The sequence below is a fragment of the Amborella trichopoda genome, chromosome 8, assembly GCF_054954075.1.
Source record: "Amborella trichopoda isolate Santa Cruz 75 chromosome 8, AtrichopodaSantaCruz75HAP2 v2.0, whole genome shotgun sequence".
Classification (NCBI taxonomy): domain Eukaryota; kingdom Viridiplantae; phylum Streptophyta; class Magnoliopsida; order Amborellales; family Amborellaceae; genus Amborella; species Amborella trichopoda.
In genome coordinates this window covers 35,877,953-35,894,654 of record NC_142343.1, presented here as the reverse complement: position 1 = coordinate 35,894,654, position 16,702 = coordinate 35,877,953, and the positions used below count along the sequence as shown (strand labels likewise).

General features: G+C 37.3%; 1 protein-coding gene across 3 annotated transcripts; it reads left to right on the top strand.

Moving 5' to 3' along the window:
• The first annotated feature begins 780 nt into the window (after positions 1 to 780).
• Positions 781 to 16,013, top strand: PBCP (Protein phosphatase 2C family protein). 3 transcript variants are annotated; one of them, XM_011626169.3, is made up of 12 exons: positions 781 to 1,076; positions 1,535 to 1,586; positions 1,717 to 1,796; positions 1,921 to 2,002; positions 10,322 to 10,386; positions 12,686 to 12,765; positions 12,874 to 12,971; positions 14,835 to 14,958; positions 15,140 to 15,222; positions 15,325 to 15,373; positions 15,493 to 15,533; positions 15,673 to 16,013. In XM_011626169.3, exons 1-12 carry the CDS (start codon positions 910 to 912, stop codon positions 15,685 to 15,687), a joined length of 936 nt encoding a protein of 311 aa, XP_011624471.2. In that variant the 5' UTR covers positions 781 to 909; the 3' UTR covers positions 15,688 to 16,013. The 3 variants fall into 3 exon arrangements, 1 of the variants encoding a protein (XP_011624471.2); XR_002281467.2 differs by having other exon boundaries at positions 784 to 1,076; positions 15,145 to 15,222; XR_002281468.2 differs by lacking the exons at positions 15,493 to 15,533; positions 15,673 to 16,013 and having other exon boundaries at positions 784 to 1,076; positions 15,118 to 15,222; positions 15,325 to 15,374.
• The last annotated feature ends 689 nt before the right edge of the window (positions 16,014 to 16,702 follow it).

Below are 16,702 nucleotides of genomic sequence, written 5' to 3'. Positions count from 1 at the left end.
TGCCGCGGACCACTTTAGTCCGCTTCAGTCTAATTCGTCCTCTTTGGCTAAAGCTTTGACCCACTTCAGTCTGATTTAGCCTCTTCCGCCATTTTAGATGAAACATAGATATTTTCAGTAATTTTTTTTGAATTTGTTAGTTTTAAATTTTTATTAATTAAATAAATTTTCATGGAAAATAGTTTGATAGGGTTGCGATGCTATCAAAATAAGTAAAGCCTCACCTTGGAACTCATCGAACATTGTACTTCATGCATTATAAAACTTTTACATCGATCATCTTGGCTTGAACATTATGATTGTGGACGCAAATTAGGATTTCAAACTCTAAAAATAATATATATTTTAACAAATTATCTAAACTGTCTATTTTTCCTTAAAAATAAATATTCATAGATCCGCAAGATTTTACTATATTTTGAGTTTTTAATTTCATCGTCGGTGTTGAAAATTGATTTCAAAGCTATCATGAAAATGAAAGTGAGGATTTATTTTATTTTCATATGGTCCACGCTTTATAAAAACCTCATCCAAACTTTATTTATATTAAAATCTTTTAAAAAAAAACAATTACTTCATGTGGACTCGACTGCATTTCAACAATATGCGGTTTGGAGGTATAAATCATCAATCTTAAAACTGGATGCAAATAGGTGGTCCATCTAAAACCAATTTTAACCAACGGTCCAACCGTTTTTTTTATGTAATTATTATATCTAATTTTTTTTAATTTTTTTTTTTAAAAAAGCAATTATGAAGCCTTCTTCCGAATCTAATTGTAACAACACCGGGAAGAATGGTCTTAGAAGTAATTTTTATTTGCAACGTGGCCTCCTCCGAGCTCAACAAGTTAAAATCCTCGGCTTTCCACGTAATGATTAACATGGTGTGAGAGAGATTTAAGGCCTCATGGCTGTAGCGCCTATGGCCAATCCAGCAATGCCATTTCACCCTTTCTCGCCTTCTTTCCCTTCAAATTCCTCACGTTTGCGGTGGCTTAATATGACTAAGCCTTCATTTCCTGTGTTTTCATGCTCTTCTGCTGCCTTTGATGAAGCCCCACCTGCTCTGCTTAGGTTGGTCTGAAACTCTCAATGTTTAACATATAATTGTGTATTCTTTTCACCTACTGAAGAACTTTAATGTGAACTGGAATCATGGGTTTCTCCCTTTTTCTGTTTTGTGAATTGGGTTCTTTCCTTGAATATGGTTGAAACACATTTTGTGTGTGCGTGTGTCTGTGTTAACTGTTCAAGAGCTTTAAGGAACAAAGGAATCGTGTGTCATTTGCTTTTCCTTTTCTCTGTCGACTGGGTCTCGTTGCTAGATTCGCAAATGTACCCTGAACTATCCAAATTTGTTCTGTCGTGCATCGATTTTGTGACTGTGGGAACGTATTTATGCGACAAAGGCTTGAACCCACCGATAGAATGTTCAATTTTTGAATAGATATGTGAATCCTACCTGCTTGATATTTGTGAAGGAGGTGTGAACATTGTAGCCATCATATTGATATATTTTTCACTGGCTGTAGGACTGAAGTGTCCCTTTCTGTTGGAACTCACCTTATCCCACATCCAGCAAAGGTGCACCTATGTCTCCTTTTTCACTTTTGGGTGATAAAGCTATTAATATCTTGTTGATTTGGAATGGGAATTTCTCTCAATTTGGTTTTGATTCATTTATGGCTTCTTTCATTCATTTTATCATGTCAAGGTCGATAAAGGTGGTGAAGATGCTTTCTTTGTGAGCAATCACAATGGTGGGGTTATTGCCGTTGCCGATGGTGTTTCTGGGTGAGAAGCTATTCATAGAAATATAACTTCTTTTTCCTATATAGAAAACATATAGATATTCTCTTTGTAAAAGATGTTACTGAATGCTAGAGTACTATAAGAAGTTAAAGGGTTTGGATGACAGGTGGGCAGAGCGAAACATAAATCCTGCTGTTTTTTCACAAGAACTGATGGCTAATGCTTCTTGTTTAGTAGGTGATGTTGAGGTATTCTTCTTTGAGCAGAACAACAAAGTCTTTTGTGATGAATTGCTATATTGTTTTTTATTGATAAAATCAAATTTTTACAAATTTGATGCTCTATACTATGGACAAAATACTACTATTACAAAAATAGGAGCAGCTCAGCTTATGTCATTGGATCGATGAAAAAAACCAGTTCTGAGTATACTTTCTTTGGATATGATATCTGGATACTCATCCGATTCTGGTCAAGAGTGCTGGAAGATCACATTTGAGCCTAGTGAGATAAATTGAGTTGCACTGAAGTTTTCTTGAAGTCTCCCTGGGCAACTTGAGGGATTATGGGCCCATCTTTGGTTTTTGCCTAGTCTCTTTCCACCATAATAATGCCCGTGCCCCACTCTGGCTTCTATATCCTGATACGAGCACGCTGTGCTTTACTTCAGATTCATTTTTGGTACATGTTCCTGTTGTTCCAGATCACATAAACCTTCCCCCATGGTGATTTAAGAAGATACCTCCAATTCCTTGTTGGACCTGCGTTACCCCTAGATCCACTATCAAAATTCAATAAGATGGCCATTGTTGCCCGAGTGATCCAATGATGGCTTCTTTTACAATATGAAGTCCATCCTATGGTTTGCCAGTGGGGTGTAGGTCTCCATATGTGAATCCCCAGAGGTCTTTCCATGTTAGTGCCCAATCAATAATGTGAGCACTAATTTTCCTTTCATTTTGGCCATACTAAAGGATCATTCCCGCCCTTGGAAGGGGTAGTGTTGCTAAAATGGTGCTTGACAGGGAGGACAGACCCAGCCAAGGCCAAAAATAGTTAGGTCCAAATAGCTTTAGCTACTTTGCAAATGAGAAATCGGTGATGCACCGTTTCCTCATCTTCTTCACATATGGTGTACCTATGACGGATAGGCTCACTATGGTTTCTAAGATGGTTAACAGTAAGTGCATTGTGTATTCTAGCCAATCAAAAAAACACCTGAACATTTGAGGATCCTGGATAGACCAAAACTTTAAAGCTACTGCTGGTAGGACTGGAGAATAAGAGCAGGACGCTCAGAAAAAATGGTTACTTTTTGGGCACAGACCATCTTGTCTACTCTGGAGGTTGGGATACATGCTTGCTGAATTAGCTTGTGCAACTTGATGTAGTTTGTAGCTCATTGTCCTTGAGGCGCGTCTAAATGTTGTGCTGCATATCAGGTGGTCATTGGTTCGTTCAAACATTTATGAGTCTGTGATATTGATCTTGGGGGCTACCTCTACCAGACTATGGAACCACTATGCAAATATTTGAGATCCCAACCATAAGACCATCCAAGATTGGATTTCCTTGAATTTAATTTGGGTCAGGCCTTGGTTTGTGGTTGATCTGATGTTTTCCAAGCTCCTGAAATGTGATCTATGGTTTGCATCGATCCACAGATGTCCTTGTGGCTCCCCAAACCTCCAGTTCCAGTTCTCCAACAAAGCCACATTAACCTTTTGATCAATGCCATGACCACCTTAATCTTTGGGGTGCCAAATTGTTTCACAGTTGAAGAAATGGTACATGTTAACTTCGTGGGGCCCCTTATAGAGGAAATGGCGCTAGAGTTTCTAGATTTTCTTCACCACTCATTTAGCAATACAGAATAAGGACACAACATATACTAGTAAAAGAGATTATTTTTGATATCTTGGGTCGATAATCTATAAGAATGGAGAGATTGAGGAATATGTCGTGCATGGAATTAGAGTTAGGTGGACGAAGTGGAGATGTGCTTCTCGAGTTTTATATGATATTTTCCTACTAATGAAACTGAAGCGTAAATTCTATAGGATGGCTGTAAGACCAATCGTGCTTTATGGAATGGAATGTTGGGCGGGCAAGAAACAACATATCCATAGAATGACCGTAGCTGAGATGATGATGTTGAGATGTATGAGTGGCAAGACAAGAAATGATAGAATTTGGAATGAATATATATGGGGAACAGGGGTGGCTTCAATAGGTGATAAGATGAGGGAAAGTAAATTTAGGTGGTCTGGCCATGTGCAGCGTCGACCTAGCATAGCACTGGTTAGGAGAGGCGATTTGGTTCAAAGCTTTAAAAAGAAATGGGGAGGACACAAAAAGACATAGATAGAAGTAGTGAGAAGAGATATGGTGACTTATAGTCTGATTGAGGGTATGAGCCTTGATAGAGCAGAATGACTGAACAAGTTTAGTGTAGCTGATCCCAAATAGTTGGGATAGGGCTCGGATGATGATAATTGGAATGAGTTGCTTTTATAAGGGTATTGTGAGCCCGTATTCAGATCTAGCAAATGTTTCCACGAGGCCAACCATCCCTCAAACCTCTCTATAACTTTTTCCCAAACTGCTTTATTTAGCTTGCCCACGCATAAGTAAAACCTTGGTATTTGCTAGGTAGGAGTTCAGTACCACAGCCTGTTGGATTTGTGAAACTTTGAAGCGCAATTTGGTTTAGATCCTTCCCCAACAATTTTGTCTTGTTAATATTTACCTGAAGTTGAGAAGCGTACTTGAAGCATCTCTAGAACAGCCAACTATTGTCCATCTGTCTATGATCTGGGTAACAAATATTTGTGCATCATAGGCATGCTGGAGATGTAACATCAAAGGTCCTGTGGAGTTGGCTTTGGACTCCTAGATAGGTCTAGCTGCATGCACTGGAGAAAGCATTCCACTTTTTGAAAATAGGAAAGGTGAGAGTAGTTGACCTTGGTAAAGACCCCTAAAGCATCTGAAGAATCCCGGGGGTTCTATTGTTAAAGATTGGAAATCTTGCAGAGGAGATATAGGTGGTGATCCGAGAGTGTCAGCCAAACACAATGAGAGACGTAGATTGATCTTGGACTGGCCTATTAACATGGTTATAAGGTTTTCTCTAGATCCATCTTGCACATGAGCGCTGAAATGCCCATATGACTTTGATAGACGCACTCGTGCTACCAAAGCTGAGTCCAAAATTTGCCAGCCTTTAATGAAGGCGCCTTTGGAAGGGGAGAGATGACCTCTTTAGTCTCTAAGCCAGCAACACTTATGCCAAAATCTTACAAGTTCTACTTGTAAGTCTGATTGGCTGGAAGTCTCTAATATGTTCAATGCCCTCTTTCATTGGAATTAATGTAATGAAAGTAGCATTCATTCCAACTCAGAGAAAAGGTGCATCAAATCATCAATGACAATCTCAAAGAAGGCTTAATAAAAGACTGTCAAGTCCGTCCAGCCTTGGAGCTCTGTCTTAGCCTAAACTGTAGCATTGGAGTATAATAACATTATTAGTAATATTAAAATTAACGCTTGTCTGTGGAATTTTAATTTGGGCTCCATATCCAATGTGTACGTTGAAGTTTCTTGAACAATAGCCCCAGGCATCTGATGTCAATCGCGGGCGGCTGGGTGTGTCGTTCTTCTGCCCAAACCTGTCTAAAGAGCATGATTTTAAAGTACTGTAAAAAGCTTCACTAGTTGCAATGAACACTACCCCTTTGTTTCAATATAGTGAAGTATCGCTTTGGTAGTTTATCTTCTTCAGTTCATTTTGTAGTCAGAAAAGACTCTTGCCTTGTTGGCCAGGGCTATGAAACCTCAACGTTATTTCAAGGGCTTCAATGCTTCGCTGCTTATCAACCCCCCCCCCCCCCACAAAAAAAAAAAAAAAGGGTTAATTTGTAGTTTCAAGGATTTTGTTATGTCATTTTGTTACTTCGAAGGATCCATGCTTGTTCTCCACTTACATAATCTCATCAGTTTCTGAATCTACAAGTATTAAATCAGTTCAAATAATTCATATAGGCTTTGCTCTTTTTTACTTGGCCAGCAGGACTGTATTCGATTGCATTAATCTCACATAGTGAAGAGGATAACCTTTTGCACAGAAGGAACGGATTGTTGGCCTTAGGAAGTGCTCTAGAGATGGAGAGTAGAGGAGCCAAGTGCTTATGACAATTTTTTATAGCCATTCATCCAAGGAGTCCAAAACATAGAGATGGAAACCATGAGTTCAACAAGAATTCAGAACCTATCTAAATGTAAAACGTGCTTCATCATTTCTCCCTTTTTTTCAATTGGTATCTGAATTTCACTTTTGATAAACTTGATGACTACCAAGTAATTCTATATTGTGTTTACAAATTTAACCTATATGCAAGATTCTAATGTGTTGCATTCTATTTTCTATACAAAAGACGGTGGGGTAAAAATGGTATCGCTAAGATAGAAGACAGCCGGGAGAAGGACCAAGAGAAAAATGTTGCCTAGGAGATTTGTCTTGAATGATTTAGTTGTTGTGTTGGGTGTGGCAGATAGAAGTACATGTATGCGATTCCTTCATTAGCTATGGCATCTCTGCCGGAGTATTAGTTTCTCTCCAAGTGTGTTGGAAACTATTGTTTTTGTCAAACACATGCCTGAAACTTCATGGGACCTGAGCCGATTTTCTAGCCCTCTATCACTAAATGACTTCCCTAATTTCTATCAGATATTTGGATTCTCCAATGGAGGGCCTGAGTTTTCGTGACTGAGTGAGTCTCCATCGCTTGTTGATCCTGAATTTGTTAGGAATTTCCAGTGAAGTTGAGCTCGACTTTGCTGAGGGTTGATGGTATCCAGTTTGGGGATTTTTTGGTTTTCTAAGGTTTGGATCCCACAATGTTTTTCTACTGGCTTTATAGAATGGTCGCCAAGAAGTCATGGACTTCCTTATGGATCATCACCCAAGACAAGGCTAGGGACATGATGCAATTGATCGATGATATTTCCTTGACAATTGCCCCTTGGAACGTTCACGGTTTCTTCCCAACCATATTTCCCAAATGCATGGATAGAGATAAACCAGAGTAATCTGCATGTGAGTGGGAATGGGGAAAATATCCATGACGACAAAATGTTGTCGATGGTCCTAGGTCGATACCAGGTGAAGTCGAACACTGTCAAGAAGGAGCAGATTTCAGTTGCCGGTTTGTGGTGTAGAAAGAGTGGTCTATGGTTTCCTCTTCCTCAAGGCGCATGACACACCAATTGGGGAGGGGATGCCCTTATTTGGAGATGATCCAATTCCTGGGCTTTCTTAGATATCACAAACTAGTTGAAGCCTTGCATTTTTGGGGGTGTTGGGATCAAGCAAGCAAGGCTGCTGTTTCCATGGACTGGTTTGATGTGTGTAGAGCCTTGTAAATTGAAGCAACTTTGAAGGTTCCTTTTGGGTTTGGGACACCATATTAATTTGTCTGAGCCCTTTGGGATTAAACTGGACTTCAGCATGTTTTGTGGCTTAATCCATGGTCTCATTGTCACTTAGTTTGTCTGAACATAGGAGTCCAGACTTGTTGAACTCTGAAGCAACTACTCTTGCTACTGACACTTCCCATTCTATAGCCAGTCGGTAAAATCATGGGAGGCGCATTCGAAAGTCTCCTGGCCAACCCATGGCCATGGGTCCCTCCATATCCTCATTTCAACCCCTCTTGTCCCTATGAATCTAACGTGTTTTTAAGAAATCCTTCTTTTTTGTACTGTTCCCCTTCCATGTACCCAAGAATAGCCTTAGCAATGTTGTCGAGGAGCTGGATTCTTTAGGTATCCAGCCCATGGGGTTGGTGCCATATGTGTACATGATAAGTTGGGGCCACTGATGGTCATGGTGACTTGTTATCACCATTTCTCCAATGGGGTAATGGTACCCTCTTCGAGTTTTAGTAATTCAGCTCTCTTTGAGTTTTCTATACTCTATAGGCATGTGTGATACTGACATTTGGGACATCAGGATGTTGGGGATTGTGGCTTTGACTAAGTTTCTTCTTCCTCCCCGTGAAAGAAATAGGCACTAAGATGCTAGTTTTCTTTTGTACTTCTCAACAATCTTGTCCCATTGAGATTTGTTGGGGTAGACACTCAATTTGAACTTGGCTAATTTCCTTATTTCCTGAATACCCTAATTTCCCAGAAACCTGTAACCGTGAACCATAGGAACCATACTAGCCTAGTACACCCAACCATTAGTCCATAATCCTAAGGTAAAAACCACCAAATCCAGTTAAGTCTACCCAAATCTAGGAAAACCAACCTAAAACTTTCTGAAAACATTCTGAATGATTTAGACTTATCCAGGACAGAACAGAAACCTTAGAAAACCTCAGATTGTGAGTCCCAGAAGAGGTCACCAGACCACCACCAGTGGGTTTGAAGAACGGTCTGGAAGCTCCTAGCCAAAGTTGAGCTAGATCTTGCTTAGGGATGCTGTATGCGTAGCTGGCCTGTCAGGCTCTGGCGACGCATACTGCGTCGCAGGTTCCAGACTTCAGAAAATTATAGAGACTAGGTGATATGGCCTGGGGCTCTTTGACTTTCTGGAATGGTCTAGTCTCTGTTTTGACTGTGGATTTGTCCTATGCAAAAGCTTTAGAAGCCTAATCTTTATAGTCTTAGAAATCTAGAGCTAAACATTGAAATCCTTATCCCAATTGAACTAGGAGCCAACCAAAGTCCTATATGAACTCCCTTGGGTTTTTTAGAACTCAGACCTTCAAGTAGATAGCCTAAATTCCTGGAAAAATCCTTAGAAATTAGAGAAAATCCCTTAGGCTTGAGCAAACCCTAGAAAAGCTTAGGGGACTCAACCCTAAGCCAGTTTTCTACTACTCTAGTTCCCTACAATTTTCAAACCCTAATCCATAAGCCTTACGTAGACATGCCTTCAGCAAATCAAAACTAGGATGGATACACCTTAGGTGCTGCTCATTGAAGCAAAGCTCTGGGGTTGAGGATGAAGATGCTTCAACTAATAGTCTAATCTGGGCCACGGACTTTGGGTGCCAGTCCAGAGGGACCAGATTCCAAATAAGTTTTCTTTTCTTTAATTTTAATCTATTTTCTTTTCTTCTATTTCTTTTCCCGGTTTCTTAACGGCATGTTTGTTACGTGTGAAAATATTTCTATGAAAGTATTTTCACGTGAAAAACTCCCCATGTAATTTGGTGTGGAGTTTTTTCATACTAATTGGCTGCCTATTGGTGTGAAAAAATGTGCTGGGGCCAATTGGTGTGAAAAAACTCCCACACCTAATCACATGAGGGAGTTTTTTCATGTGAAAATACTTCTATGGAAGTATTTTCACACGTACTAAACATGCCCTTATGGATGATTTCAAGCCATTTCTACTAGCAGTTCTCAAAGGGGGTTCATCTTTCGAGATCAGGATCTTTGAATCATAATTTGACCGATCCCTATAGTCTTTACTAATTATAAATTTTAACCCGTTAGAGCATGAATTCGGGGAGGTTTCATCCAAGATCTCTTGAGATTTGGCTGTAAACAGTTGACTTGCCTAAAATATAAGGATTGCCTAAAATTTGCTTTGCCATTCAAGTTACACTTGAGAAGATCCACAAATTCCTTACTACTTTACCTTATTTTGAGGTCCAATGAGCAGGATCTGGTGAGCCATTTAGCAAGTGCTTTAGCTAGTTAATTTCTCTCTGTATCCCCTGCCTTGTTAAACCAAATAGATGTAGCACTGAGTTGTGGATGACATACTTGGCAGCAAAAGGGCATCTTCCCCTTCGTGTCGATGTTTTGATCACCATCTTAGAAAATGAAATATTGCTTTTAGGGAAATTTGTCAAAATATGCCTTAGATAATAAACATTTAACATTTGCCCACATATCTTGATTCAATTTCAAAATACGCATCAAAATGCACTTGATTTTGAGTGGGGATAGTAGAAAAAGGGTAACATGTTAAATAATTGAAAAGTGAGGTGTATTTTTCTAATTTTCTGTTTATTTTGTTTCTTGCACCAACTTCTCGAAGAGCAATTTTACATCCAAGCTCAAGAATCCATATTTGCCTGGCATCTGGTGCTTTTAGTTATTTTCAACACGCATTGTAATTATTCTCTTTTCAATCTTCTGATGGATAAACTAGTGCTTGCCTTACTGGCTTTATTTATATTTCTCAGTAGTTGCTATGTCATTGAAGCTAATGCACTACATAGAGTTTTAATGCCAATATTACAATTTACAAGCATTACTTGTAGCATGAGAACACTAAGCATATCACAATTAATACATTCATATCTGCATTGGAGGGTATGGCAAGCACTTTCTCAAAACAATAACTCTTGAAAGGATTTGGGTTGGTGTACTGTCCTTTAAAATCTTTCATTTTATTTTTAGTTTGTGCAGCTTGCTCATTGTACACCATGTCCGAATAATTGATACCATGAATTAGAAGAAATATTTTGTTGTATAATTTCATTATCTGTAGATTTTATTTGTTTATGGATGTCTGGTAAATCTTTTGTTATTGATAAGTGAAGGGTGATCCTTGCCTCCTACTCGGAAAAGCACATGCAGCTACATCCTCTATAGGTTCCGCGACTGTGTAAGTTGTTTTTCTTTAGTTCTTTCTTTCAAGTAGCGCCAAATTTCTTGAATTTTGCAGCAGTTCAATTCCTTTTGTAGTCTCATTATTTTCTGCTTCATCAGTGTTGATTGCTCAATATTAGAAATTGATGCCATCTCCAATATCTCAATCTCTTCCATTGACCATTATGAAGTTCTAAGATGATATTGTTGACAAGGATATAATTGCAATTAATTATATATAGAGCAAATATAGTTGTAAAGTTATATTTCTTTAAATATTTTCTACTTTGGTGATACTAAATTAGCAGTAATATACATGTGGCTTCACTTTCTAACTTGATTGATTAGGTTCATGTGTTCTATGGTTTTCTCAAGATTTCGTAAGAACATGGGTTGAAAGGCCCAGCTTGGCCTATGAAATGTGGTAGACTGACCCTAAGGAATTGTGAGCTTGACAATGTAGTAAATATGAAATATCCCAAGGTAAGGCTTGAAAAGAAATTGGAGCAAGAGATTGACAAAGGTTTAATGTTTGATTTCAGATTTTACATTGATTTGTTTTATGTAAATGCTTGGGCTACAAAAATTTACCATGAGATTATGTGTTGGTTCACAAGATTCATACTTTACAACATATTCTCATCACAGTTGGTGTATTTTACATATGATGGATATGAAACCTTCAGAATTGGGTATCTGAGTTAATGCTCCTTGTGGAGTAAGTTATCCTGTTGCCATTCCAGTAGCTAATATTGTCTAATTTGCAAAGAAACCTCTTGTGTCTTTTCTTTTTTCCAATTAAATTGTTAATGGCTCTGAGTGCCAATCCAAGATTAAGTTCTGTTTGTAGTATTTTTTAGGTCTGGTAATGGGCCAGGCGCATGGCACCTTGTAAAACTAGGGCCTAGGCCACAGAATATGGCTCCAAGGGCTGGGCCTGGGCCACAACGGGGCTGGTCCGGCATTTCCTCATCTGATGCTTTGTTTCCTTATTTTATGTTCTGATTTATAGACGGTGGGAACCACACAAGTGATGTAAGGCTTTCTTGGGTTTCTCCTGAAATAGACTCTACAGACAATGATCACTCTATGATGGTTGGCTTTCACATGATTATTAGTTTGGGACTTAAATCTTTTGAGTAGTTTCTTTGCTATTTTAAAAAATGAAGACAATGTTAAGGCCCTGTTAGGATGCCCGAATGAGATTTGGCTATTTTTCTTTGACGAACTGGGCCAAAAGTTTCACCCATGTATATAGGATCTGACCAAGGTGGGCCCTTTTTCATTCCTAAAGGAACAAGGGTGAAAATATGGTATTGCTGAAATTTGGTTCCCTAATGTACAAAAATTGGACCACCTGACCACCTAGGCAGCCTGTTTCTCAAACTGCCTAGACGTGGCCTAGGCGGGGCATCCAGGCGGACTTGTTTAAGGTGGCTGCCTAGGCAGGTCTGGGAGCCCTCCTGGTGCCACCTCCTTAATGGAGAGAGAATTTTTATTGTTTGTACTTCTATTCATTTCTTTTAGAGAAAAAGTATCGTTTTTCAATAAATGTATCTTGTCTTTAATTTTTGTTCTTTAAAAAAGTAAAGTACCTGGCACAGTTCTTAAAAAAGTAAAGTATCCTTTTTTTTTTTAATCTAGTAAAATACCTTTCTTTATTTTGTAGAAGAAAGAGAGGATTGGTTCTAGAAAAAGTACACATGTGGACATTTACATTATAACATATGATATTGAGAGTACATTTTTATTCAACTGCACATTGCCAGGCATTTTTTATACAAATCAAAACAATAAAAGGGAGAGGTGCCCCCCCCGCCCCCAACACCCAACAAAACAAACAAAAAAAAACCAAAAACCAGGGCCTGCTGCCTAAGTGGTCAGGGTCCCTGGCCACCTAGGCGGCCGCCTCCACCTTGTTGAAAATTTGACCCAAATGGGACCAAAGTTTTTAAGGTTAGCCATCATCAATTCTTTCCAAAACCAGTTTAAATTTTGTCATAAGCATGATATAATGTAAAGTACTTGATGTATGAAGATTTCAAATTGATGGAGATTACATGGTTTTCTCTGCTGCTATTTTTTTTATGTTCCTAGACTGTCAATCTATAATTGCATATTGAGTGTTTTCTTCAACAAAGATTTCCAAAAGAATTGTTGCTATGTTGGAGAAAAATGGAATCGTTAAGATTGCAAATGTTCTCCAAATTAATAGAGATTACATGGGTTTTCTCTGCCTCTTCTTCTGTTTTATGTCGCCAGACTGAATCTATAATTGCATATTGAGTATTTTCTTTAACAAAGATTTCTAACAGAATTATTGCTATGTTGGAGAAAAATGGAATTCTTAAGATTGCAAATGTTGGGGATTGTGGTCTAAGAGTTTTACGTAAAGGTAACCGGGACACTGATTTACTGTAGATTGTGTATTATTTGAAGAATTCTATGGAACATATTTGCAGATAGAATTTGCTTTAATTTGATCATTCTATTGCTTGTGTAGGTGAAATTGTACTTTCCAGTTCTCCACAAGAACATTACTTCGATTGCCCATTCCAATTAAGCTCTGAGAGTGGTGGCCAAACCTATGAAGATGCTGCGGTACTATATTCTATATCTAAAAATACAACCTCCAGAAGCTCATTTTGGGTTGAATAGCCTATATATATATATTATTTAATACATAAGTATTCATACATATTTATGATTGCATTTTTAGAATGATAATGACACTTTGAAGATTGAGCAAGTTTTATGTATCATTCTCAAGCTTCCAGGGATATGTGAAACTTGTGATGACACTGGATTTATTTTACATCTCACATTGTTAAGAGCAGTGCTCAAAACCTCTTAACTCAGTGGTTTATTGTACATCTGAACATTGTTAAGAGCTGTGCTAAAAAATACGAACTCAGTGGTCGAGCCGGTCCTCGAGTGACCTGGTTCACTCGCTGCGTTAAACAAAGAATTTGGAAAAACCAGATGACTTCTCCATTATTACTATTATTTTTGGATAGTTTAAAAGAAAAATAGAAAGTGTCAAGTGGTAAAACAATGCTGCCACATCGAGAATGTAAAACCCATAATATCTGAATACCTGATTTTGTCATTTATAAAACTTGTTGACTGGGACAGTCAAGTTAACTTAATGTTTTTTCAAGTCTAAATGAGTTTTTATTAGCTTGTTAATAGTAAAGCTACTGGTATAGTGGTGAGTATAAGTATTACTTGTACAGTTTTGGGAATCAAGATTTGATATGGACAGGAAATATTGAAATTCTTAGGGAATCTAAAAAAACACTAATTGCACAAAACTATGGATTTGAAATATATATATATATATATATATATATATATATATATATATATGGAAAAAGTTTATATAAGGTTGCAACCTTAAAATGTAGAATTACATATGCGCCTCAAAAATCCATCGAAAAAGGTTGTTTTAATGTTGAGAAACCCTCTAATTGATCATCTCAACATCGCGATGTATGAATATGAAAGAAAAAAGATTTTGAGTCCCAGAAACAGTGCATCTTGTGACACATTATCTAGACCGTCCAATTTCAAGATTTTCATATGTTTATAGATCTACTTGATTTTAACCATTTTTGGAGTTTAAAATTTTGTAGTTAGATATGAAAATAGATTTTGAGATAATCCTAAGAATATTTTACACCAAAATTACATATTATGATAAAATTTGGAGATGCACATTATTTGGATTGTTTAAGTTTGCAACCTTATAACACCCTATATATATATATATATATATATATATATATATAGAAAAATCAGGGGTTAGCCCACTAGCTCATATGAACATATGAACCCAACGGTCCAGATTGAATCTGGGCCGATCTGACGATCACGGATGTCCGCTAGTGTTTAAATTTTATTTTATTTTCTACAAATCCAAATCACTTGAAATTTAACATGTGTGTTCTTCTCATCAATGCTCACTTAATAAAAATATAAAAAAATTGTCCGCGAAAATAAAAATGATCAAAATACCCCTCGAAACTTTTCGGGGGTATTTTGGTCAATTTATTTCATGTAAAATATTTTTTTAATATTTTTCGAAGATTCACCTGTTGTTTATGAACACACACCTCAAATTTCAAGTGATTTAGATTTGTAGAAAATAAAATAAAATTCAAATAGTATTGGACATCCGTGATCGTCAGATCGGCCTAGATTCAATCTGGGCCGTTGGGCTCATATGTTCATATGAGCTAGAGGGCTAACCCCAGCTTTTTCCTATATATATATATATGCTTGTTCTATGTCTTGGATCTGGGATTTGGAATTTGTAATACTTTTTCTCATGAGACCCCAAACTTCATGGTTCCTTTAGATCTATACTCAGATTCATCCAAAGTATGATTTTAACTTTGTTAACAAGTAAGGAATCTTATGGAAATTATTGCATTTTAATGATGACGTATAATTTCTTGCTAGGTGAACATTTTGGAAGTAATGGAGGGAGATACAATTATAATGGGTTCAGATGGATTATTTGACAATGTTTTTGACCAGGAAATCATCTCTACAGTCTCTGAATTTGATGGTGCATCTGAAATTGGTAAGTTCCTACTGAATTCTGTTCTACTGAAGTTTCTAAATTCTGAAATTATCTCTACAGACGTTTGGAAATTTCGTTACAGATCTTATTTAATGGAGAAACATTTGATCTTTTCATGAAAGTGTTTCTTTTGTTTATGAATCCATCACTTATTAAAAGAAATTCTGAGCCTTTAAATTAGCAAAGGCTCTAGCCAACTTAGCATGCAAGCATTCAGGAGACAAGGACTTTGAGTCCCCCTATTCCTTGGAGGCTAGAAGTCAGGTATGACAAAAACGTTTTGCCTTTCGTTTTCTTTCAACTAGCAACGTTAGCTCACAATATAAGATCTGCACATAGTATAGATCTCAATATGTTTACATACAGGGGTATGATGTCCCACTGTGGAAGAAAATTCTCGGCATGAAACTAACAGGTATTCTTCAATCACTTACCCTTCCTCACGGCCCTCTTCTTCCCCGCTTCTATCTTCGTTTCCTTCCTTTCTTCATAGTTGTACAGATGGAACTAAACACATTTCATTGAAACCTGCAGGGGGCAAGCCAGATGATATCACTGTGATTGTGGCCCGAGTGGTAACACTATGAATCATCTTACCTATTCGAATTTAGCAATAATATTATAGTAAACTACTACTACTCTATTTTCGTTTTCATCTGTCACTGTGGTTTCTTAGAATGAGCTATTTGTCAAGGTCCAGTTTTCTTTCTCTAGGTTAGAGAAGGCTGAGTCTTGTGCAGAGAAGGGGTTTCCTTTCATGAAAGTTTGTGGCCTTCTTGCTACTATAATGGGTATGGATACCTTGACCATCTATATGACTTCTATGCATGTTCTTTGAAGTTGAGAGAGAGAGAGAGAGAGATGCTGGCAGTGGCTGATGACTTCTGCAAATGTGATGAACAACATTCATCGTAACCGGCATCCATCAGGCCACTCTATGATGTAGCTTTGGAACCCATATTTCTGTTCTCCTATAACTTATCAAATTCATTGCATTATTTTCTTTCTATTGCAATATTTAACATGAAAATTTATGAATATGGCGATTACCAATTGATTAACTAGTAACAGAATTTACACAGCAGGTTATGTATTTCATGTCCATAATTCTTTGGTGTAATAAAACAATACAACTCAATGTGCCCCTCCAAACTTAATGTGATGGACGTTATATAAGGGGTTCGTTCTCTGCCATTAACTTATTTTCTCAATAACTAAATGCATAATCCATGGGTCCAAACAAAGGTAGGAGTCATTTGAGATTTGCTTCAATTATGAAACATAATTGAGTGTCCTTTTCTTATGAAGTAAATCTCAATAGAATTTATATACAACTGATAAACTACTTCAAAAAAAGAAAAAGGAAAATAAACAATAAATGGCTCTAGCTGCTAGCAAATCTCCAGGTATAAGTAACCGACTATAACAAAATACCTTACCAGTTTTAATAGTCTTGCTCCTTGTTTTGCTACTCATTGACTTCATGTTTGATGATTACAGATTGCGCTTTAAAACGCTTCATGCAAGTAGTTTTGTGAATTTCAAGCGTAAACATTATTATATTATTATAATTATTATGTTATTATATTATATTATTATTTTTTCAAAAATATTATTATAATATTATAAGGATTGCATGCAATGAGACTATTTTATCAAACAAAGAGGTCACAATTACATACAACTATCTTTACAACCGTTCGATGCGAAATTTGATAGCTTGGGTGTGCTGCAAAGTTCGAAA